We start from the raw sequence: 24,648 nt of genomic DNA, 5'->3' as shown, positions 1-24,648 counted from the left end.
GGGGGGTTTGGGAACTCACGGGTCCCGAAGTTCCCTTGGGTGGCTCTCACCAGCCATTGCCCAGCATGTCGGCGCCCGGTCTGGCTGTGACAGCCGCCGGGGGGAAGTGCCCCTGCAGAATGCAGGGGACACACCGAGCCTGCTTGGGGCAGTTCAGAAAACTCCGAATACCTATATTTTCAGAAAGAACCATTTCAGCTTGGCCAAGGACAAGTCTTTCTGTCAAGTGGTTTCTCACGCCATGAAATCTTATACCCTCACACTATTAGCCCAGCAGTTAAAAACCCAAGAGCCAAACTGCTGGGTTCAGTCATGCTTCTCTCTTGAACTATTTGGGGCACATTTCTTCACATCATTGTACCTATTTCTATATCTGTAAAGTGGGAATTGAAAAACTCCTAACGTGTGTGTATTGCAAAATAGGGACCACAGTAAGTTTAAGTTAACATCCACCACTTTGCAATGTATGTATGTCAAGTCATTACGCGGTATACCTTAAACTTAGAGAGAGCTGTACGCCAGTTAAATCTCAAAACAAAAGCTCACTGACCACAAAGGGCTCTGGGAAGTTAAATGAGATAATACATTAAAAAAAAAATTGTGTAGATAGGTACCTGGCATATAATTTTAAGCTTTCTTTAAAAATAATTATTGATTAGAAGAACTTAATGAAAAAGCTGGAGTTTCTCTTTCAGATGCTAAAATGGGCTATTTTGGCTTGAGATATGGTACGTAAAGGTACTTTTTCTAACCTTTTACCCTAAAATTAAGGGGAAGCACACCTCTCTACCACAGTGCGATCAGTCTAATGCTCTCCTTGTCTCTGAAAATGCCCTTCAATTTTTTTTTTATTAGTATCTATTTTTGCAACTAATGGTCTCATTGTTTTATATATGTTAGCTTTATCATTCTGGCTGGATGTGAAGCAAGTTGAGGCTGGGAATTTTATCTTCTACACCTCTTTCTTCCTCGTTTAGGAGAGACATGGGGAAAAAAAAGCTCAATATGTATTTATTGAGTGGATCAACAGCACGAAGAACAACAGATCTGAATGCGGTCACGGATTTTAAGGCAGCGAGCCCCTTACCCAGGTCTTCATGTCCATCGCCTGGTGCAAGAGGATTGTGGCAAGGGCGCCGGTGTTGATGGGCGTCCCGAAGGTGAAGACGTCGATATCAGAGTCCTTGTAGGCCTGCCGAGGGGGACCAAAGAGGTACTGTCAGCTGTGCCCGTGGGCTCAAGGCCTTGGCTTTGACACAGTGATTCTAAAGTTGCAGTGAAAGCAGGTGTCAAGGTTGGGGAAGGAAGGGAGAGAAGATGTCCAGCTGCCACCTGTGTGGAACTGACCCACAGGACAGACGAGGTGAGGGGGGAATTGATGGGGCTATGCTATTTAGAAACCCATTTTCACAGGAAGCCATCATGGGCATTCCAGAACATTTGGGAAGAACGGGATAAGTGATTGAGCACCCGCTAGGCATGATGCTAATTGCTGAAGATACTTTGTGTCCACCTTCGATGAGTTCACAGCCTACTTGGCAGGGTTAGCGCAGAACTCTTTAAGGGGGTAGATTCCACAGTGGAGAAAAGGACAAGGTGCACTGGGAGCAAAGAAGAGGGGCTGCATCAGCTGAGACCTTCAGAAGAGGAGTTAGTCTCTTGAAGAGGGTAAGGCCATCCAGCCAAAGGCCAGAACTGAGGTTGTGGAACGTCAAACAGCCCTGGATGGTGGGTCTGTTGACCTTGCAACAGGAGCGCAAGACTCAGTAGGAAAGACAAGCAGAGGCCTGGCCAGGGAGGGTATTGTTGGCCAGGAAATTCACATGAAGTGTCAAATGCCTGCTTTCTCGACCCCCATGTTTGCTAATTGCAAAAGGATATGAGCCCCGAGGCCAGGTAGACACTACTGTTTACCTGGTGGCAGTTACCCCGCATTCTGGTTCCCTGTCCAGGAGAAATACAGATATCCTTCCCTCTCTAAATTCTCACTCTACACTGGGGAACCGGACCGAGATGGGGCCGGTATCCTTGCTGTATGTAGTCTTTGTTTTATTTTAGGATCTGCAGTATTCTTTATTATCTTGCTGACTGCATGTTTGCTGTCTTGACCTAAGAAGCACAAATCGAAATCAAGGGTTGTAAATTCAAATCTCTACAGTGCTAAAGTAGGAAACAGTAAATAAGTGAAGGCGGCCAGATATAAGACAAGAGAGGGTGGTGGGGACTGTGGCAAACTGGGGGGTATACGTCCCATCTAAGCAGGGCTGTGCGTCAACTCTGGATTTCTGCCACGAGGGAAAAATGATCAATGTCATGATGGCTTTCAGTTTTTCAAACCTGGCAGAGAGAGAAATGTTTGGGTAGAGCTTTCTGACTTGTCAAATACCCAACGTTGGATGTAGTCTGCAGGCCACCTATTTTGAAACTCTGCTCTGAAGTAAGTATCCAGAAAGCCACTACTAGTCTAGGAGGTCATAGAAACAGGACCCGTTCCACCCTGCGGTTTGTATGGTTGGCGCGCTATGACTTACCAGGTAAGGGATAAAGAAGCAGATGAGGCTCTGGTAGAACGCATCCACCATGGAAATCCAGAAGGTCGCCAGGTTATAGCACTGCCAGGAAAGAACACACCAGCGGTTACCACCACCAGAGGGGCTGGCGTCAGTGCCTCAGCAGACAACGTGCACTGGTGAGCAGGAGGGGGAGAGGCAGCGCTCGCGCACTGCTGGTGGGGGTCAGTCGGTGCAGCCACTGCGGAAAATAGCATGGAGACCCCTGAAAAAATTAAAAGCAGAGCTTCCATAGGACCTAGAAACTCCACTTCTGGGTGTTATTTGAAGAAAACAAAAACATTAATTTAAAAAGCTATAGGTACCCCTATGATCATTGTGTATACATATGTGTGTGTGTAAATAAAAAAATGTATTTACACACACACACACACAATGGAATGTTATTCAGCCAAAAAAAAAAAAAATCTTGCCATTTGCGACAGCATAGATGGACCTAGAGGGTATTATGCTAAGTGAAATAATTCAGCAAAAGACAAATACCATATGATCTCACCTCCATGAGGAATCTGAAAAAACAAAAAAACAAAAAACCAAACCCAAACTAAATGAGTAACAAGAAAAACCTCTTTAGAAAAACTTGGTAAGTTTACAGGTTTTAAGTTTTCTAAATGGCATTTTAAAAGACGATCTGTCCCAGACCAGGGTCACAGTTTGCCAAGAGACAGAGCTCAGTGGCTTTGGACACAGGCCCTCTCCTTTTGTGCCTTCCCTGGGAACAGGGAAAGTATCCACAGTGTACGCTTTTGCTACATGAATGTCCTCTAATGTTAGGTGCTTAAGGAGCACAGGAGGCAGCCAGTGCCCTGTGGAAAGGGCCGTCAGAAGGCCTGGGATGTGCACGAGTGTCTCTCACCTGAAGCTGTGGGGCTGCTGCGTTGCCCTGTCTCTGGGTTAGGGCTGGGCTTGGTTCTCTGTTTCTGGCCACAAATACTACAAGCACTACACCTGGCTTTGCTGTCCTTTCCCCCAGAGGCAAGGAACCTCCTCTCAGGCACGTCCCCGTCCCTTTTCCCAGAGCTCCTCCTCCGAGGCAGCTTCCCGCCCTGGCTCCTGCATCCAGCCTCCTGACCACCTGCAGCGCCTGCTGCCTGACATCTCCAAATTGGTCAGGTGCCATGGTAACCCCTGTGTCTTTTAAGAAACCATCCTGATGGCTTCCCAGGCCTTATTTGGTCTCCTTCAGGGGTCCCCAACCTCTGCAGATTGCTGCAGATTGATACTGGTCGCGGCCGGTTGAGAACGAGGCCACTGAGCAGGAGGGGAGCTTGAATGCAATGCATTTGAATCATTCCAAAACCAGCTCCCCCTCGTCCCCCGGTCTGTGGAAAAATTGTCTCCCATGAAACTGGGCCCTGTTGCCAGGACAGTTAAGGACCACTGGTCTACTTGGTATCAGCAAGTTCTAGGCCTTGTGTGACCGTGGGTTTTGCCTTCCCTGATGCGTGCAGGGAGCCCTCACTTATGATGAATGTGCTACCCAGTGATGAGCCCGCTGGCTTTCCGTCCCAGGTGTTCTGTTGAAGGCCTGGAGTGGGGGGCGGGCTTTGTGCCTTCTGCCCTTTCAACGGGGGCAGTCTTCTAGTGGGTGGTATAATTAAGAAATCACTAAAAAGAAACATAGTCCCTGGTCTGGTCCATGACCCTCAACAGCAAATGAGAAACAGGCCACGAATGGGAAGCGAAGTTACTTGGTCACACGGGAGGTGAGTGGCAGAGTGGTGGCCAGAAGGCAGGGTTCCAGCCCCCGTCCCGGGAGAAGCGAGCCCCCGCCCCCCGCACCCCAAGCCCTGACCTCGGAGTCCTGGCCGCTCTTGTACAGCCCGGGCAGCGCCAGCAGTGTGTCCGCAGAGATGTCTTTGTCGAGGATTCCGAAGACGAGAGGGGGCAGCGAGGTGAAGAAGAGGTTGAAGAATATCATCTGCCAGTAGTCGATCATGGTGGAGCCTGAGAAGCCGCAGAAGAACTGGTACCAGAAGAGCAGGTTGACGTAACACTGCGGGCAGGAGCGGCGTGGCCTTGTGAGCGCGGACCCGCAGGTTCAGGGTCCTCGACTGCTGTGTGGGGGCGCCTCACAAGTCACTGTGCGGACAGGGAGCTCGGTCTCCTCATTTGTGACATGCAAAGTCAGGTAAAAACTGGGGAGAACTCAAATCCTCAGAGCAGCAGCTCCTGACACTATTATCGCTACTAACTAATTATTAACCGCATGTTCTTTGGGGCCTTGTTAAGGTGAGTGTACGATGGTGGTTAAGAGCACAGGTTTTGGAGTCAGAGGACTGGTGTTGAATGCCCGTTCTGTCGCTTATTAGCTGAGTGACCTTGGACAAAGCGCTCAACCTTTCTGAACATCATCTCGCCACCTTTCAGATGGCAGGAGTAGGTCCTAGACCGTGGCATGTGCTACAGAGAGGCAGCAGGTAGTAGCAGGCTGGTAAAGAGAAAGGGGTGGCTCTGAGGAAGGGTCGGCAGAGGGACGGGACAGTGGGCAGGAAGCCTGGAAGGAAGACGACTTCATGAGGAGGTAGGTCTCTCTCTCAGCGCTTTCCTAACGGTCACGCAACTCGGAAGGGCGCTAAGCCACTGCTGCCTGACTGCTGCTGTCCCCTCGCGGAAGCTCAGTCCCACCCCAGCCCTTCCCTGGGAGGGGCCGGGCCACCACTGTGGTCTCTGAAAATAGTGATCCAGGTCGTGATGTGGTTTGGTGACGTGCGCACGGTCACAGGAGCAGTGTCCCCGAGTTAGGACGAGAACTTCTCTGCTCTGTGTGGCTGAGGCACAGAGGGGTGAAGGGTTTTGTGAGAAATTGTTCAGCAGGTTTGTGTTGAAACTAGAAGTCTCATTCCCTAACTGCCGGGCTAGTGTTACTTTGAAGAGGCGCTCTATTTATTATCGTAATAATAATACAAACATGTTAATAATACCATTAGTTACACCAATAATTATTATTTGACTGACTGTGCCAGGTGTGTGATATATATTATTGAACATTAGTATTTGTACGTTATTAGATGTGTGATATACATTATAATTGGTCCCTACAACTTTGTAAGATTATTATTGCATATAATATAACACTATAATGTTTGTGTTAATTAATATATGTTATGTTTTGATGATAACATTGCTAGCCCGCTCTATAGATGAGGCCTCTCAGGCTCTGAGATAACCAGTTACCCCCTGCCCAAGTTCAGAGCTAGGAAGTGGTACGATTAGCACCTGAGTTTTCAGAGCCCCTTCTCTCCCACCACCCCCAAGCCTTCTCAGTCCCACCTTCAGGCTGTGCAATAGCAAGGCTGCCTGCGATTCTTCCAGCCAAGGTGCCTCAGCCTTGGGCTCTTCTGCCCAGATGCCTCGCGGGAGGCTCCCTGTCCCCACCCCACAAGGCTGTTTGCTCCTGCTGTCACTCATCATCTAGTTTAGTCTGGACCAAGTAAACATTTACTATGTAAGGTGTTAGTCGAAGCACCTCACACATAGCAACTCAGTTAGGGACACACAATCCCATGAGTTAGGTATCATCCCCATTTCACACAAGGAGACTGAGACACAGAGAGCCTGAATAAGTCACTTAGGGCCACGTGGCTGCCCAGGAGCAGAGTGGGGCCGGGATTTGAACCTAGTCTGGCTCTAGCACGTATGCTCTGAGCCCTTATACTACACTTACTTTCATGGGTACATACATATGTAAAGTTCTTGGCACAGTGTTTAGTATGTGACTGGTTCTCTGTCACTAGTGGTGCGTGTTACTGTTGGTAATGCTTTGCCGAACAGTAGCAAGCAGTATTGAGTACAAAGAAAATAGTACAGAAATCAGGGGTGGCATGGAGAACCCCCGTGAACTGGGCGTCGGAGAACTGGCATTTATTAAGCTCCTTGCCCTACACCACACATGCCAGCGGTACTGATGGGCTTCACTAAGTCCTAGTTAAAGCGAAAAAGTTCTGGGCACTTTGATATCACTGGCTTGGGTTCCCACAGAAATGTCCTTACTGAATTATAATTTAATATTGATTTTTATTAAAGGTTGTTAGGAAAAAAGGCTGACCATATGGAGGTTAATTTTCATTTCCTACAAAAATGCCAGGGAAGGCAAGTTCCTGAAGGTTTCTGGGTAGCCTTTTTCTAAAGGTCTGCTTGACAAATTAATCTCTGAATTTAGAGCAAAGAGAGAGCTTCTCTCCTTGCGCACCCCCCCACCCCCGCCCCCGGCCCCAAGCAGAGAACTGGTCTGCTGGTTTCAAGCAGATGTTTAATACTTAGTATCTCATCCTAGGGTCCTGGCACAATTAACTTCCCTCTCCTGATCCGTACTCTTCTATTTTCTTTATAATGTTCCTATTGCCTTTTTGTTTTTCCTACTGTTAAGTCACTTACACTTTTTGGGAATTAGATACAATGTACGCTGTAAAATTATAAATAGGCTGCCTGCAATAGTTCTGATAAGGACTCGGGGTCCAGCCTCTCCTGGTCATCCAGGGTGCTGGTTAACTAACTGTTATATTGACTGTCCTTCAGGTCGAAGCTGAAACATGTTCATTTCTTCCTGGTTTCCACCGGAGACCCTACACCTCACTTCCCAACAGCGAGTTCATAGAGGTCAGGACACTCACTACACTATCTGCTGGCGAAAATGTTTAGACTAGGGAGGCCCCTGGGGTTTTAGTCTCCCGCGACTCTTGCATGCTGTGTGTACATGGAAGAGTCATGTGGCCTCTCTGAGCCTTGGTTTCCTTGTCTCCTGGAGATATGTTTTAGCACCCTGACCTTCTTCTAGGGAGAGGTTTTTAAGTTCTTCCTCCCATACTTATGCTTATCAGTCCTAAAGCTTCATAGGAATCATAGAGGGAATCATATTGAAAATGCAGATGCCGAGTTAGCAGGTCTGGGGTGGACCGTAAGGGTCTGCGTGTCTAAATGTGTCCGGGGAGTGCGAATGCTGCTGATCCAAGAACAACATTTTGAAAAGGAAGATTTATCGAGACCAGGAATTGACATACCAACCCAACCGTAAATGCTGGGACTCGGCCACGTCATTTCCCGTGCATAGCGTCTATGACTGCGTTCGTGTTGCCGTGGAGGAGTTGAGCAGTTGTGACAGAGGTTGCATGACCCCCCCAGGCTGAAAATATTTACTGTGTGGCCCTGCGCAGAGTAAGTTTGCTGAGCCCTGATTTGACTGTAAGCCTCGTGAGGGCAGTGACCGCATCTCGCTCTATACCCAGAGCCTGATAATAATTTGAATAATAATAATTTGACTAATTATTCGTTCATCTCAGCTGTTCTTTTTTCCTAACGCTCATGCTGGAGTTGTAACATTAACATGAGAGTGTTTTCTTCTTTCAAGGCCCTGGGAGGACTTTGCTTGCTTCCACTTCCTCTGTCTGGCTGGAGTCCAGGCCCGTCGGAACGAGTGCATTGCAACGCTGGCAGCGCCCAAGGAGCTACTGTGCAGTAATTAATGCATTGTTCACATTTCGGAGCAGGCAGGGTTGCAGTCCCCTCCAGAATTGGTTTCGGATGTGGGAGTCCTAACTCTCCACCCCCGAATTGCAAAGGGGAGATAATGCCGTGTCAGTATCGCCATGGCAAACACAGCACAGGCCTCGAAATAAATATCATTTAAGCTTTGAAAGCTGGGCTGGCTGGAAACATTTCTTTTTCTATTTCACAAATTTAATGCAGAGAAGAGGCTGGGCTTATTCAAAAGAACTATTTCCTTGGAGGCCAAGGGAAACAAATTAAACAGGGGTATTTTGAATTCTAAGGAAACAGTCTTTCATGCTCAGAGTGAGTTTCAAGTTAAATTGAGTGACTTTGCATAGACTTGCTGAAAGAGTATCATCCAGCTTATCGAATTAACAACACTGTTTGCCATGCTGTTTATATATATTGACCTCTGGGCAAAAATGCTCACTGCTGAGCCAGGGTAACTGCAACATTGCCTGCGAGCGGGGCTTGGGGGTGGGGCAGGACGGGACAAATCGACTTCATAGGCCGCTACTTGGCTACTGTTTTTCTCTTCCATCCCCTGGATCTCAGTCCTCCCCCTCGTCCCTCACGCAAACAAACAGGCATGGATTCTCTTTGGGGGCTCTTGGGGATTATTCAAAAGTCCTTGAACTTGGTAATGAAAAACTCAGGCCCAGTTCCGTTCCTTAGCACGGCAGTGTTCTGCCTTCCTCCCATACACCTTGTTACTCAAGGGCTTTTCACACAAGAGCGTGGGACAGTTTTCGTTCCTCAGCTGGTATGTGCCTGCATTGGACCCGTATCAACATATGTATCAAGACAGAAATGAACATATGTTTTAGGTGAAGCCATTTTTTGCGGGGGGCGGGGGGATGGTATGTGTATAGTGCTACAGAGAGAGTCAGAGTCTCCCCTGTTATTGATGAGGAAACCAAGGCTCAGGGAGGTCAAGTGACTGTTCCCAGGTCACCTAGGTGACCGCCCTACTCCAGACATTTTTGTCAGTAGATATTTTATTTAGTGTCCTGCCCTTTGTTAGCTCCCTGCTGGGAAGGGAGAGGTGCGGTCCGGGGGAAGTTAAGACTCCCCGCTAAACCTTCACCTCTACTCTCCCAAGGGGCCGGCCATGGCTCTTGCATTAGGGCGGCTCTATCTGGGGAGGAAATCTAAAGGCCACACTAGCTGGTCTTCCAATCCCCCTCTTCCTTGAAGTCAGAAAACAAATCTCATAGATGAAGCAACAGCAACAATGATAAAAAATAAAGGCTAACTCTGTGGGGTAATCGCTGTGCCAATCATTTTATCCATAAGCTCTCATTCCGTCTTCTTAGCAAATACACGAGAAAGGTGCTTTCACCAGCCCCATGTTACAAAACTAAGGCGCAGGGCCGTGACCAACCACAGGAGCCTGGACCTGGACCAACCGTGCCTGACTCCTAGGCACCGGGTGCTTTCCACACAGTACTGCCATCCTCGCAGGGACTTCACAGAACAGCTAGTATTAGGCCCATTGTGCCGAAGATGAAATCGAGGCGCAGAGGAGTGCATTGTCTTGCCCAAGGCCACAGAGCTAGTAAGGCAGAGCTGAGCCTGCGCCTCCCCCGCTGCTGAGACGCTTTGTCTGCGGCTGTGTGGACGGCCGGGCCCTGGCAACAGCTCCCGGGGCACAGGCCGGAGGGGGCCGAGGGAACTCACCACGTTCTTGTAGAAGTAGTACACCACCATCCGGGCCAGCCGCGAGTAACACCAGTGGCCGTGCACCAGCAGCAGCTTCTTGAGGTGCCTGAAGTGGGAGATGGCGAAGTCGCTGGACATGACAGCCTGCGGGGGCGGAACAGAGACATCAGCCTCCGCCTGGGCTGCCAGAGCGCCACGGAGACTCTCCCAAGGGCAGGGCTTTGTTCTAGGCCCCAGAGGCCATTGTGTGGTGCCCTTGGGTGGCTCTTTTGACTCGGACGCCCTACCCTCTCCTGTGGGAGATCCAGACCTCACTGGACTCCAGTAAGGGCAGGTCAGAAGGAGCCTGCAGTGTAGTTGGGCCCTTCATCTCCATTTATCCAACAAACATCCACTGTGGCCCCGTACGTTGCGGACCCCATGCTCCCCATGCTCCCCAAGCTAGGGACACAGCGGTGACCCGGAGAGTCGGGGCTTCCAGGGATCCTCAAACCTCTGGACACTGTTGGCCACTGCAGAGGCAGGCCATTCGCTCCGCTCCCAGATGCAGAGTGTCTTCTTCCCTGGGGATCCCTCAGAAAAGACACAGTTCCTACTGCTCTTTTGAGACTCCGAGGTTTGCAGAAGCCTGGTTCTAAATCCTGGCATGAATCTAGGGAGGCAGCATGGGGTCAGGGGAGGGCTTAGTTTTCTGAAGCCGGAGGTCCTTACGACTTGGACTAAATTTAGCTTTAAATGCTACATCTAGAAATCTCTCCCTCTGTTTCCCTTTACCCTGGATAATCAGCAACCCCCAAGGTGGTAGAAGACAGCAGCCCCAGCCTGAAAAATGGTCACATGGTCTGGGTAACCTGGCAGGCTAATGAAAACATCTTGACCTAACTTATGTTTCAGTCCCTGAGCCCTGGGGTGGACGACCCCCTGGCTATTTTCTCACGAGACCAGACAGAGGGACAAGCCAGAAAAGGCCTCAGAGCTGTCCTCAAGGCCTGAAGAAACAATTTATCACCTTATCTCGCCTCTGACAGCTCCGAGCACAACCCCTAAACCACAGCGTCTAATGATTTTGCCCCGTATAATCTGTAACCTACACACTTTTGGGGAGTCGAGTCTTTAACATTAGCTCCCTGCCTCTGGATTAGCCAACTCGATATTAAACCTTCTATGCTGGAAACCCCTGCTCGTGCATTTCTCTGGGCCAGTGCATGCAGGCAGGCAGGCCTGAGGACAAACATTAGGATTCCGGGAACGCTTCCCTGAATGGTTGGGTACTACTGGGCTTTAGGACACAGGTACTGTCAGCTGCCTGTAAAAAGTCAAGCACCCTTTGATCTCTGGGTCCTGAAGCACCGGCCAGGAGGGGGCTGGTGACGGAGGTTTATGACATGGAAGCCTGACTTTCAGACGATAATTCTGCGAAACTCTCAGGGAGAAAAGTTTACTCCACACTTTGCAGAAGGCCTTAGCTCTCCAACAAGGATCAAGGGGAGCAAGGAAGAAAGGAGAACAGCTGAAGGGAACTGTACCTGCATGCCTTCCTGTCCAGATATTCCGATGCCAATATCCGCAGCTTGAATCATGCTTACGTCGTTTGCTCCATCACCTAAAGGAAGAGAGGTCAGGAGGTATCTTTATTCCCGGTCCAACGGCTGTGGGACCCTGAGGAGGGTTATACACAAATGGCTCCAAAGTGTCCCATTTGTACTTAATTGAATCCTTTTAACATTGCTCTAAATAGTCCCACAGGAAAAGTCAATTGCTACGGTACCTGGCCTGAGAGTTGTCTTTTCTTCTTTGGACAAGGAGACCTACTTTTTTTTTTTTTTTAATCCACAAATGTTTGTGTCCTTTTCCTAGGCACAATGGTAGCTGCTGGGAACACCATGGTGAGTGAGACTTGAGCTGTGCTTTATAGTTTACACAAAAGGCCTCCTGAATGTTACAGTGGACTTTTTAGTGAGGAGCAAATGGAGAATCTGAGCAACATAGGGACTTGGCAAGAGTTCTCCAGTGAGAGAAGGGACCCAGGGAAACTGGAACGGAGACCTTTCCGCTTCCAAGGTTGGTATAGGTTCCTAACTCAGCCTAACGTGAAATACTGACCGTATCAAGACCACTGGGATGTTTGCTCATCAGATGTCCATGGACTCTATGGACAGCGACAACGTTCGGTTTTGTTTCCGAATAGAGAAAAATGGGACTGACTAATTTTTTGGTTGCGGTACATTTAGTCACATTGAGTTGCCATTCAGTGAATAATTCAGAAAACTGGAGGTGGGGGCCAAATAGATTTTTCTGTAATGACGGAAATGTCTTGTATCTTTACTGCCCAGTATGGAAACCACTAGCCACATGCAACTATTGAAATGCGGCTGGTGAAAGTCTGTTTAATTTTAAATGTCAATAGCCACAGATAGATGGGTGGCAATCACTTTGGATAAGGAGCAGTATAGCTTACAAGCCTGGTTCTTCCTAATGCTTTATCTTTCACACTAGAGCTTACCAAACTTTTTCTGTAAGGGGCCAGATGGTAAATATTTTAGGCTTTGTCGGCCAAGAAGCAAAACTGAACAACTGTCCTTACATTTAGAAAAATAAAAACCATTCTTAGCATCCCTTTAAAAACACACAGAGGGCTGGATTCAGCCTGTGGGGCGTGGCTTGTAGATTGAATTGCCTTAACCCTCTGACCCCACCTCTTTCCAGTAGGTTCTCATAATCTGCAATTAAATCTATATTAGATGTCATAGAATATATGGCAGTGGGGGAGAGAATTTTCTTCCCCTAATTATTTGGCAACAAAATGTATTGATCTTAAGAATTGTGTCATTATAAGTAGCCATTATTCTTAGAGTGATTTTTCTTTCTTGATAGCAGAGCAGCACATAATTTTAATCTTTCCCGGTGGCAGAACAAATCCAACCTTTACCCTCTTCTGTTAGCAAACCAGTGGGAGTAGAGGTGTATAATCATGCTATTTCTCGCCCCACTGGTTTTGTTTTTGTTGCTATGGGAGTGAAGCCAATCTCTTTCTTCAGGGAATCAGTCCTGGGCTATTGCCTTGTGTGTGTCTGAAGTTTGAAGAGGACAATTCAGGGGAATAAAATTAGAATGTAGTGACAAAAGCTCTGCTCCCTGTATTTTTTTGTGCCTGCTCCCCTATCTTTTTGACTTGCTTTTACCTAAATACCAGGAGAAAAAACAATGTATAATAGGCTCCTTATATGGAATACCAGGAAGGAAAAATCTCTCCATGTCTATGTAGGAAGGAGAGAACCTGAAACCATCTGTAAGAATGTCCCTAAATAAATGCACTCTTTACTCTGTGTGGTATGTGCTGGGTGTGGGATGAAATGGTGGGTAAGACTGACACTGTCCCTCTACGCTGGGACTCCTGGTCTCCTGAGCAGGCCACCACAGAAAGCATACGAGCACTTTGGAGCTAGGAGGGCTGTGTGCCAGGGGAGGTCCCAGAGAAAAGGGAGGTTAGGTGGGACTGGGAGAAGGAGCGTTTGACAGACAAAGCAGCTTGCGCAAAGGCCTGGAAGTTGGGAGGGGGAGGGAGGACAAGGCTCACGGAGAATGGGGAGCAGTTTCATTGGGTTGGAAGCTGAGGGGAGAGATGGCTGGAGGGTTAATGGAGACCCAATCAGTAAGATTCTTGTAAGGTTTACAAGAATCCTGTCCTGGAAGGTCTGAAGTAAGGACAGGTTTTATTTCTCTGCCTCAGCCGTGATTAAAGTTTAGTCTCCTATGAAGAATTCTTCATCAACCAACAAGCCTGCATTTAATTGAGTATATGCTTGTATTTAGGAACGAAAATACAAAATTAAATATGGGACAGGCCTAACTTTTAAATCTCCCACCAGCCATCCACACTCAGCAGAATATCAAATCCCCAGACACCCAAGGTTCACAGGATTGCACCATATATTAAGTCTGGAAGGGAGATGGTCTTTATCCCACAATTGAGTTGGCCTGTGTGTATATTACTGAGCCACCTGGATGTCCCAACTCTGAGGCCCCTCTTGGCTTTGCCCTCCCTCCAGGTCCCGATTTTTCCTGTTAATCCTGAGAACTTTGGTTCTCTCTCCCACTCTGCTTAGCCTGTGCTTCGTCTCCTGGTTGCCACATCTTGTCACCTTGACCTCTGTCCCTCTACGACAACGACCCTCAACCTTATGCATCTGGACTTAGATACCCAGCCTCCCCACCGTGCCCCACCTCTGGTCCAGGCCTCTCGCCAGAGCAGCTTTCCCAGACTGCCACCCGCACCTCAGCATGACGGGTACCTATGGAAAGCGTCATGACTCTCAACTTGTCTCGCACCAGCTTGACGATCATGCTCTTCTGGAGCGGGGTGGAGCGGCAGCAGAGGACAGACCGGCAGTACTGGGTCAACTCCAGAAATTTCCTCTCCAGCTTTCCCTGGAAGATGGTATTCAGTGTTTTCCCATCGACGACCAGGCCAACCTTTGGAACTGCGGCTTCGGAGGTGGGGGGAGGTGTCTCAGAAGGCAGGCGCCACCCGAAGAGCTTGCGTCCTGGCTTCTGTGGCCCATGAAATTGCTTTATCTCTTCCAGCGCACAGTCGAGGATGGATTCACAGGTTTCCTGTAAAGAGTCAGAATAATACATTTGGTATTCGTTAGCAACATTGGAAATGTAGGTTTAAAATCTCACTTGATCCTTCAGTAAAATAGTTATAAAACTCTACCATCCTACAGATTATTCACCTAGGGATCCTTCTCTGATTTTTACATTTCCCTGCAATATTTCAAACAGCACCGAAGCAATATTAATTTGGAATCAAATTAATGTCCAAAATAGGGGAGATGGCTTGAGAACGGGAATGGAACTAGCTCAGCAAGACAGGGACAGATATAGGGATGGTATGTGATAATAAACCTAATCTGATGGTAAATAGCTGGCAACATGTCATGCTAGCAGGCTTTCTGTGAATCCGTTGTTTCAGATCTCCTCTTTCCTCAGAACATTCCTGTGTGGTAACTTTGTAGGGGGCATTATTACCAGCTTTAGTTTAGAGATGAAGAAATGGCAACTATGAAATTTTTAGTAACGTGTCCAAGGTCATCCAGTTTAGTAGTGGAGGCAGCTCATTACCACTCAAATCGTGGCTTAATGGTAAAACGACATCAACTATGTGTTAATCTTTTGGTATGACTGTGCTGGTCACATTGTTTAAAACTGACCATGGATGTGAAAGTCTTACTGGTTTAAAGAAACTGTTTATTTTTTCTGGTGTCTCCCCTGAAACATAGTGAAGAAGTTATTTCTTTTTATCAATTCTCCTCCATTACTTTTGATTGTATCAGATACCAAATCAGATTTGGGTTCTAAATATATTCTTAATCCTCTTTACCTTCTGTAAAACTCACTCTTAAGTAAAGATAGAGAAACGCTGTGGCGGGCGGCTGTATCATCAATTTTAACAGCATTGTGTTGCTACACGGTCTTTACTTAGCAGTATATTTTTATGCATGGCACAGGGTGACGATTTTTCCTTTACTGTCATGCCAAAAATATTTCTCCTAAAAATAAATGTTTAAATGTTCAAAGTGAGTCAATTTAAGTGAAATCATTACATAAAAAACAGTACAGGTAATATGTGGATTTTGGAAAGCACTGTGCAAGTTGTTCTGAAATGGCAGGTTTGGGAACCATTGATCTAGAAGCTTCTGGGAACGCTATAATTTCTTCTGGAGTGAGTAGGAATGCAGTTCGTTATTCCTGATCCTTCCTTGAGGGGACGCTGAGGGGCAATCAGGTATGCCCAGAGTGCACGCGGCCATCGGAAGTAGTCTGAGGAGCCGCTGGTTATACCTGAAACACTTGCTTGGGAAAGAGATCAAGATAGTCCTCGCTGAAGCTGGGGTTGGACTAAATAAGATTCCTTCAACACAGGACCATAGTAAGTCCTGGGAAATGTAAGCTTCCAAATATACTTATTTTGAATTTTCTATGTAATAATCACAGGAGTTATCACTCATTTAACATTTAGTGTATGTCAGATACTAGCGGAGGCAGCCTCTTAGATGGTTCTCAGTGACTCCCACCTCCTGGAGTTCACGCCCTTGTGTGACCTCCTCCCCTTGAGTGTGGGCTAGGACTAGCAGCCCCTTCTTGATGAAGGGAGTTCTGCACAAGTGATGGCACCTTACGCCCCAGGCTAGTTTTTGGACTGGCTGCCCACAAAGCAGTCTTCCTCACTCGGCCTTGGATGGTTTGCCTTGGGGAAAGCCAGCTGCCACGTTGCAAAGCCTGCGGAGAGGACCACGTGGCAAGAACGGAGGGCCTGCTAATAATCGCGCCCGTGAGTTTGCAGGACTCCTCTGCGTTCCCAAACGATCTACCCGGCTGAGCATTTAGATGAGCCCACAACCCTGGCACCTTGACTGAAACCTTAAGAGAGACCTTGAACCGGAGAGCATACCCACCTAAGCCACTCCTGGCCCGCTGACGCACAGAAACTGCGATGACAACTGTGACGTAATTTGCCAACTAATTCAAATACTGTGCTAATAAATATTTTCATTCTATGATCTTATTCAATCAACCCAAATAGCCTCTGAAATAAATATTTTAACATTTCTATTTTACAGTTGAAGAGAATGAAGTTCAGAGAGTTATGGTATCTGGACAATATCAAGCCTTCTGATATGTCGTTAATAATAACAATAGTGGTTGCTGTTATTAGTTCCTATGTAACACTACAGTCCCATCTAAGATTCCATGACAGACCAACACTTCCAGTGACGGGTTGTTAATTCTTATCTTATGGATGAGAACCCTGGGGTCTACCCAGGCCTGCTAACTTGCTTATAGCTTTAAGATTCATAATAAAGAAACAGTAGCTCTAAATCAATTTATAATGAATTAGGTAGATAAAAATGCATGGAGGAAATATCCACTGAATATGTAATTACATTAAGTGGGTGTTTGAATAAACCTGTGATTTAGAATGGATTTCCCCAGTGTCTGCCTTGACATATCTAGGTACCCACTCCTTTCCCTCCAGACAAGGGGACAGGAAAGATTCATAGACTTATCTCCCAGGGGCCTAATGTTCAGGCACCATCTTGGAGGGTCCCAGACAACTTTAAAAGTTGACGGTGACTGAACTCAATGTGCAGTGTGGCCCACCATTCCTTAGAGACTTTGGCTAATTAATCAACAAATATCTCAGCTTCCTACAGGAATGCATTGCATTTAACAGAGCCCACAGAAGACCCCGCCCCCCCCACCCCCAGCTGGCTCACAGGTTTTCGATGTCCTTTTAGAATCACCTTGAGTGAAATAATCTTTGCAAACAAAATTTCCACTGTCAGCAGGGCAGGAAGATATCAACGCTCTTGCAGGGATCGAGCACTCAAGCAAGCTGCAAATTACTTTTTCTCCTAAGCATAATATTAATGCCAAAGATTTCCCCGAGATTATTTTCATTTTCAAAATCTTTGGGGCTTAATCTAACTATAGCATCATCTGTGCACCTGACAAGAAAGTAAATGATTTTTCCAATTAATTTAAAGGGCCTTAGGCACTTTTCATAGTCTACACTACCCTTAAAAAAAATGTGTATGTGTATTCTTCATGAAATAAAAATCAAATGTAAACCTCACACATTTTTGGATCCTGATCGGCTTCAGGCAAAACTGAAAGCCTGAGAGTCTATCACCCTTCTCCCCTTTTCTGTGCTGGTCTTTTCCTTTCCCATCCTCCGCTCTGCTCCATCCTTCCCCGTGGCATGTCCTCGGTCTCCAGGCCCTGCCCCACTCACCGCCTCTGCCATGCCTTGCTTTCCTCATTAACGCCCCACATCTAATCCGTCCCCTGCTTCCTTTTGGTAGGAGCAGACGAGTCAATGGCCACTTCCCATATTCATCACCCAAGGAGATGGTGGAAGTTTATTTTCTGCAGTTGGCATTGTGAAGATCGATTTTTCTTCCTAAATATAACATTGTGTTACAACTCTGAATATTCTTCAGACTGTACGTAGCCCCGTTTCCAGAACTTGCTCCCTGCCACTAACGATCTATTTGGGTTGAAAATCACAGTGTTCACAGTAACTTTGCTTTTCTCTCTCCTAGCCCATCAAAATGTACCGGTCTCACGGATCATTCCCTTCAGGGAAGGTGGCAAACCAATCTGACTTACAAGTTGGAGCTGAAATTTTAAACTCAGAATCATTTCAATGTAATTGAAGTTTTTTCCCCAATGGATGAGTTAATCCGAAGTATAACAAGTGAACCATTATACCATTGAGGTTCTGTGAGCAAGCAGTATGGTGTCATGCAGTCAGCAGTGGCATGAAGGAGGGTGGCTTTCTAGGCTTAATCAGAAACCCCAAGGTGCCCCTGGGCAGGTGACAGGCTCCATGATCTTTGGTTTCCTCCTACGTAGAATGAGGAGGCTGGGCCAAGGGTGGACTCCGGGAGAGGCTTAACTTTCTAATATGTACTGTTAGACGTGATACAAATACACCGGCCGAGCCCACATGGGTGACAGGTAGAGGGTCCTGGGCTAGATGACTCCAGGGCCCTCTGAGCCCCAAGCTTTTGGTAGGGGGGCCTCCTCCTGTACCCAGACGCCACCCATGAGCCCATCTCCAGTTGGCCTGAGGGTGACGCTGCACTTGGACATCTGGGCCCTGCTTTGTCCTCACCTGATTTTCTGTGTTGATGGAGTACACAGTGTCGGTCTGATCTAACAGTCTGCAGGCATAGGCAATGTTGACCGCTGTCTCCTGCTTATCTCCAGTCAAGACCCAGAGCTGGATGCCAGCTTCCCGCAGAGCAGCGACTGTGTCCGGCACTCCTTCCTGCAGCCGGTCTTCGATCCCAGTGGCTCCTGGAGGGATCAGAGCCACCAGACAGCAGTTACGCTGGAAAAATAGCTGCTTAATTTCCCCAAAGCCCTATCAAGGCAGGCAGTAATTATTAAATATCTTCCACGTTCTAGGCTGTGCTAAGCACCCAGGGCATAGCACTGAGACACACAGAGCTGGTCCCTGCCCTCTCGGAGCTCCAAGGCCTGTTGCTAAGGGTTCCGAGCGGAGCTACGTGAGAGGCCCAGGGTACCATGGAAGGTCAGAGAAGGCCTTACTGACAAAATGGCCTTTAAGCTCAGACCTGGAAGATAGAGCCCGGAGGTGGAGAAGGAAGAGAATTCCAAGTAGAGGGGTCAGCAGGTGTCAAGGCCCAGGGGTCAGAGGAAGAGAAGGCACAGAAGAGGAGGCAGTGTTGGGGAGAGCGGGGGCCAGGAGATAAGGCTTTGCTGATCAGGGCATTAAAGGGTTGGAATTTATTTTGCAGCCGAGAAAGCTATTATAAGGACTTAAGTTGGAGAGTGGCAGGATCAGTTTTGAGTTTTCAGAACATCATCCTAGAGGACTGATTGGAGTTTGGAGCCCGCAGGGTGGATTAACTCAGGGCCGACAGGGGCTGAGCACGAGCGGGCACAGTGGCAGTGGGGCGGAGGGGGACGGGGGCCGGAATCTTCTCTGTGCGACCGCTCTTGGCAGGGTTAATAGAGACCCAGGTTTTTGCTAATATTCTCAGAGAGAATTAAACATGCAGCTTCCCTAATTTTTGAATCATCACCAGCTTTGCACCAACCCAAATATTGAATAGCAGTGATTAAGCAAAAATAAGCCAGCATTTAAATTGAGATTCATTGCAGAGCACAGACCCATTTCACTCCGGGCAGGAGCATGGCATTTCATTTCTTTCAATAATATCGAGTGACAATAGGTGGGCAAACCCGTTACGCCAGATGCATAGTGAAAAGATCATTTCATTGTGGGACCGAACGTGAGTGCCAGGCAGCTTTGTAAGGGCAGGCCAGTTTCTTGGTGGCAGGGCGACATCTCGGCCTGGCCGCCGCCATCTGCTTCCAGAGCCGCCCCGAGGGGAGAAAGACAGCCTCTCTGTCCCAAAGCGGGCCTTTTTTGGAGCCAAGGCCCAAACACGCAGGTACACCACCCCTGGAAGAGCGCGGGCCTGGCCTTATCTTCCCTTCCAGGCTTAGCTTGGGAGGTGGGCCTCTGAAGCTGATTTGTATTACAGGGAGGCAGAGTGAAGGAGAGAGGAGGAAAAACACATTTATTTGTGTCAAAGAGAAAATGAAACAGGGCAGCTGAGAAAACCCTCCCCTGCCAAGGAAGCCGGCAGGTCCTGACAAATATGCTCTCCTTTCAAGCTGAAGAGCCCTTCTCACCCACTGAGACCAGAGTGCTCCCCGAAACCTTGGGGGGTGAGGAGGGGTCAGCGCCCTAATGGGATGACGCTCCAGTGACCTTGTGTGGCGGATAGAACTGTGGCCTAGCTACCCTCTGGTTCCTGTTGAAATGAGTTCTTGTGACCAGCTTTCAAGGGGGCTCTGTGAGGCAGCAGACAAAGGCCCCCGCAGCCGAAACATGGAAACAAAAGGGGGAGGAGGTGGGGAGCAACACTCCCGCCCCCACTGCCGCCCATCTCGCCACAACTTGCTGCCGCCTCTGCACAGAAAGGGACCGTGCTCTTCTTATAGAAATGCTGGCCTGGTGGGCAGTGTGGGGAAGTGTGTTTCATCCAGAGAAGCCAAGGCTCAGAGGGCAGCGAGGATGTGTCCTTGGGCACACGGCAAGGTCTCGACAGGGCCAAGAGGCGGCCCTCATGTCCAGGGCAGCACCTCCTCGCGAGATGAAAGAAAGCCATCAGGGGCCCCTGGGTGCGTGCCGTTCCCGCAGGGCCTTTCTGAGGTCTCACTCCTGAGCTGTGAGGTAGATCCTGATAGATAAAGCCCCCTCCCTCTCAGCCAGGCTTTCTGTCTAACAGAAATATACCACGCGGCGTCTGAACTGGGGTCTGCGTGCCGCTGGTCTTCCCCAGCAGGTCAGCCTCACTTCTGCACAGCAGTCGCCTCCGTGAAGCTTGACTCTATCCCTGCTTTCACTCCCTTTGCCTCTCTGAACATTTGGCATGTCATTTACATGGCCCTTCATAATCCGGGTCCTTTCTCCCCCATCCTCCGCGGTCCAGCCACGGCAGACCCGACTGACCAGCCGGCCCAGGCTTGCTCACCTCCACGCCGGGAACACTCTCCCCTTCGGCCTGACCAGCCCCTCTTCTCCACTCAGTCCAGCCTGCCCGCACCGTCCTAGGCCCCCAGGCCAAGGGAGGTGCTCAGTAAACGTTTGAGCGAATGCAGGAGAAGCAACCAAACCCCTAGGCTTCACACGGCAGAGAGTGCGGGAATGCTCCTGGGCACCCTCAGGAAGCTGCGTGTGGAGTCTGGGTGGCATGTTGGCACAGCCTGTTCATGCCAAATATCCGGAAAGGCACCCCAGGGAAGGCTCCTAATTGAGACACATTTGTACCAGTGTCAGAATCAGGGCCAAGAACTCCCTTCCCAGCTTGCTGCGTTCTTATTTTTCATTTCATGAGGACTTATTTTTAGCTACCAAGTAAGGTGAGCTGATTCTCCAGATGCTGTGCGGTCTCCATCAGAAGCTCCTCTCGGTTGTCGAGGGCTGCCTCAGCCTCATGCCGGAAACTGGCCCACCTCCGGAAGTCCTCTTCACTTAGGACCTACGGGACAGGAACAGACTCATTCACAACTCTGAGTGAATCTCTCACCCTTCCCATGTGTCTGTTTGAGATTCTCTACATAACTTATTTTATGAGAGAGAGGGGAAAGGAGGGAGAAAAAGAAGGAGAGAGAAATTGATGTGAGAGAGAGACATTAGTCAGTTGCCTCTCGCATGTGCCCTGACCCAGGGACCAAACCTGCAACGTAGGCATGTGACTTGACCGGGAATTGAACTGGCAACCTTTCGTTTTGCAGGATGACACCCAACTAACTGAGCGATACCAGTCAGGGGATCTTTACACAGTTTGGTAGGGCTTTGTCCCTCATGATTGTTTCTTTAAATACATGAGTCAAGGAATCAATTATGTTCATTATCACCAAACATCTGTTGAGCTTTGTCCTTCTCTGGGCACTGGAGATATAGCAGTGATCGAGAGAGACAAGATCCCTGTACCCCTGGGCTTACGTGCTACCAGAGGGTGAGAGAGATTATCCAAGTAAATAATTTTAAAAAATAGGTCATTTCAAGGAGCTCTGTACAGAAATTAAAGAGGATGATATGATGATGTGTGGGTTACTGAGTAGGCGGATAGCTGTGGGAAGAGGGGCTGCTGCCTTAGAATCTTCAGGTCTCTTAAATGAGGTGACATGCAAGTTGAGATCCAGGGATGGAAAGGGTTCAGTCATGAGGAGGGGCAAGTGCAAAGGCTGAGAAATAGCTTTGAACTTGGTTTTGTCTCTTCCCTGAATACACCAGTTGGTTGAGGGATGGAGAGCCAGATAGAAAGGAGCCAGCAATGAGGCTTGAAAGGTAAGCAGCAACCAGATCTTGCATAGCCTGGTAGAATGTTCCATCAGCTGGCTATTGGAGGTGGTACCCAAAAGCTGGAAGAATACAGCTAGAGAACATGTCTTCCTCCTTTGCAGTCCCTTGGCACTTTCTTAGACCCTTCTGTTGGCATTACATGAATACTGTCCCTTAGAGCAACAGATAATTCTTTTGTCCAAACATCAAATATTCTTTTTCTCTGTGATTGGCACTATAGGGAAAACCAAGGGGACACAGGGGCCTTTTGCTCCTGTGAAATTCAGTCTTATTAGAGGAGACGAAATAGGCACAAATAATTTCAATGGAAAATAGAAGGTGGTAAAGGTGTAATTACAATCTATAAAGTAGTAAACACCGGTTGCTGTCCCATGTACATGTGTTACCTTAGTTAATCTCCATGACAACTGTAGGTGGAAAGGAGCACTGACACCACTTTATAGGTAAGAAAATCCAAAACTCCAAGAGGTGAAGAAACTTGCTCAAGGTCACACAACACGTAAGGGGTCACACAACAGATAAGGGATGAGCTTTGGACTTGTACCAGGTTGGTCTGGCTTCCAAGTGGGTGGCTTTTACAGGTTTCAACCATTAACTCTTACATTTTTATGGCTACCTAAGCATCATAAAGGAGACGAGCTCTTGGGGATTTATGGGGCAGAAATCAATCTAGCCTCTAGAAATCTATGCCCATCATAGCTCCCCTACCTGATCTTAGGTGCCTCATTAGATGTCCGTGCTCTGGGATTTATCGGTCTTTCTGTCTACCTCTGTGCCAAGTGAAAGACCTGCAGGGGCTGCGGTGGGTAAGCCACATCACTACAGCTGGGACAAGGACGATTCTACAGGGAATGCTGGGCCTGTGACCAACCATACACAGCAGAATACATTCCTCATCACGGATCAGCTGCAACAGGGTGCAGCTATTTGTTGCCCTTCAATAATGGGGAGCCACTTTGACAGGTCCTCTACATTTTCAAGAGAAACCAGAAATTTAGATTTTTATGTGATCGCATAAAGTTTGCCAAATTCCAAATCTATGCAAATAATGAACGTTTTAAAAGAATATGCTGAAGGCAAAATTATAAATTAAAAATTATTTTATGAGTTAGGGATTACCAGTTTATATAGACACTGCAAGGCAGGATAGAGCAAAGCCACAATGATAGGGAACCTTGACATTCTGAATTGTTAAAGTCATGGGTCTGTGGTGAGTCAAAGTAGCTAACTTTGGAAGTATCACAGCAACCAACATCAAGGGTCTTCTAAAAAGGAGTAGAAAATACAGAATTAGGGTTGAGGCCCTTCAGCCACTGAAAGGAATTTGTTCTCACCTTCTTGGCAATGCACAGAGTTCGAAGGCCATCTCTTGCATACAAGTCCAGATGCTTCTGGGTCCGGGCTCGGATTTTCCTCATCTTCTTTTCCACATCGACATCAGTGACTGTGTGATAGTCATTGTCCACATGAGATCACATACAAATGCTTTGGAATCCCCTTTCCTAACATTCTGGACTCTTTAGTAGAGGAATGCCCTACAGCCCTCCCCAGAAACAGAGCTCTCCTGGCTGTCAGGGAGTCCAGGAAGGTGATGTGGTAACTTTGGGGGTCCTTCAATCTGCCCTCTATAGCTGATTGTCAAAAGCCTGGCTGGGCAAAGCACTATTTCAGGAGCATAGATGGTCTAAGGCGTTGTTCCCAAACAGCTGTTTGCCTCAGAATTCTCTAAGAACTTCAACAAATAATAGAGATTTCCAGGCTCAGCTGAAGCTCTGCTGAATCAGGGGACCAGAAATCTGAATCTATTATTATCTCTATGTTTTCTTTGTAGTTTCTTTAGCCCTGGATAACCAGCTCTTTGCTAAGTGCTAGACAAACTATCCAGCATCTTCTCTGTCATCTACTTCCACCCTTATATCAAGTTTGGTCCCAAGACAGCTTTGGACCTGACTCTCATTGCTAAATGCTTTGCCATACTGGGTTTGCTGTATTAGCTTTTCTTTTTAGATAAGAAATGGTCTTAGAAATTTTTTTTTTTTTGCATTTCCTACCAATGTAGTGTTTAGAATGAAAAATACTTCATTGTGTTGCTCAAAGTCCCCTTTATGAAGTCCTATATAATATATTTCTTTTAGAAAAAGTTATCTTTTCCTTTTGAAATTCCAATACTTTTATCTACCAGATGAAAATAATTTTTCATCCTGGGTTTGTGGGTATGGGGCGGGATTGATGCTATCACCATTTATTTTATCTAAGATGTCGCAGACATCACCAATCAATTGCAGCACTTTACAAAGCTGAGCTCCAAAAAAGTGTCATTTTTTTTGTTTGTTTTTTGTTTTTGTTTTAAACAGATCTAATAGAGATCTTCAAAGGCCCTAAGTAGTGAACAGATTTGGAGCACTTCATCCATCCCTCCATATAATGCAAAATTAAAGATACAATATTAAAACATAAGATAAGTATAAGAAAGCCCAACGAGCTCTGATTCCCCCCCCCCCCCCATGACATCTG

The 24,648-nt window shown here is 47.6% G+C and overlaps 1 protein-coding gene across 1 annotated transcript in view; it reads right to left on the bottom strand.

The window, feature by feature from the left end:
- Positions 1–24,648, bottom strand: part of ATP10B (ATPase phospholipid transporting 10B (putative)) — a 79,759-nt gene that overhangs the window by 5,734 nt on the left and 49,377 nt on the right. Inside the window, exons 12-20 of the mRNA XM_054568593.1 lie at positions 23,469–23,578; positions 21,181–21,307; positions 18,403–18,587; positions 14,012–14,333; positions 11,246–11,322; positions 9,738–9,863; positions 4,366–4,566; positions 2,532–2,612; positions 1,088–1,192 (exon numbers count right to left, since the gene is read on the bottom strand). Of these exons, the coding sequence (XP_054424568.1) occupies positions 1,088–1,192; positions 2,532–2,612; positions 4,366–4,566; positions 9,738–9,863; positions 11,246–11,322; positions 14,012–14,333; positions 18,403–18,587; positions 21,181–21,307; positions 23,469–23,578 (1,334 nt within the window). The remainder of the gene's footprint in view (positions 1–1,087; positions 1,193–2,531; positions 2,613–4,365; positions 4,567–9,737; positions 9,864–11,245; positions 11,323–14,011; positions 14,334–18,402; positions 18,588–21,180; positions 21,308–23,468; positions 23,579–24,648) is intronic.

The sequence above is a fragment of the Pteronotus mesoamericanus genome, unplaced genomic scaffold (assembly GCF_021234165.1).
Source record: "Pteronotus mesoamericanus isolate MK-2021 breed Mesoamerican mustached bat unplaced genomic scaffold, CSHL_Meso_final contig_2, whole genome shotgun sequence".
In the NCBI taxonomy this organism is placed as follows: domain Eukaryota; kingdom Metazoa; phylum Chordata; class Mammalia; order Chiroptera; family Mormoopidae; genus Pteronotus; species Pteronotus mesoamericanus.
The sequence above is the reverse complement of the archived record's forward strand: the minus strand, read 5'-3'. Positions and strand labels throughout refer to the sequence as shown.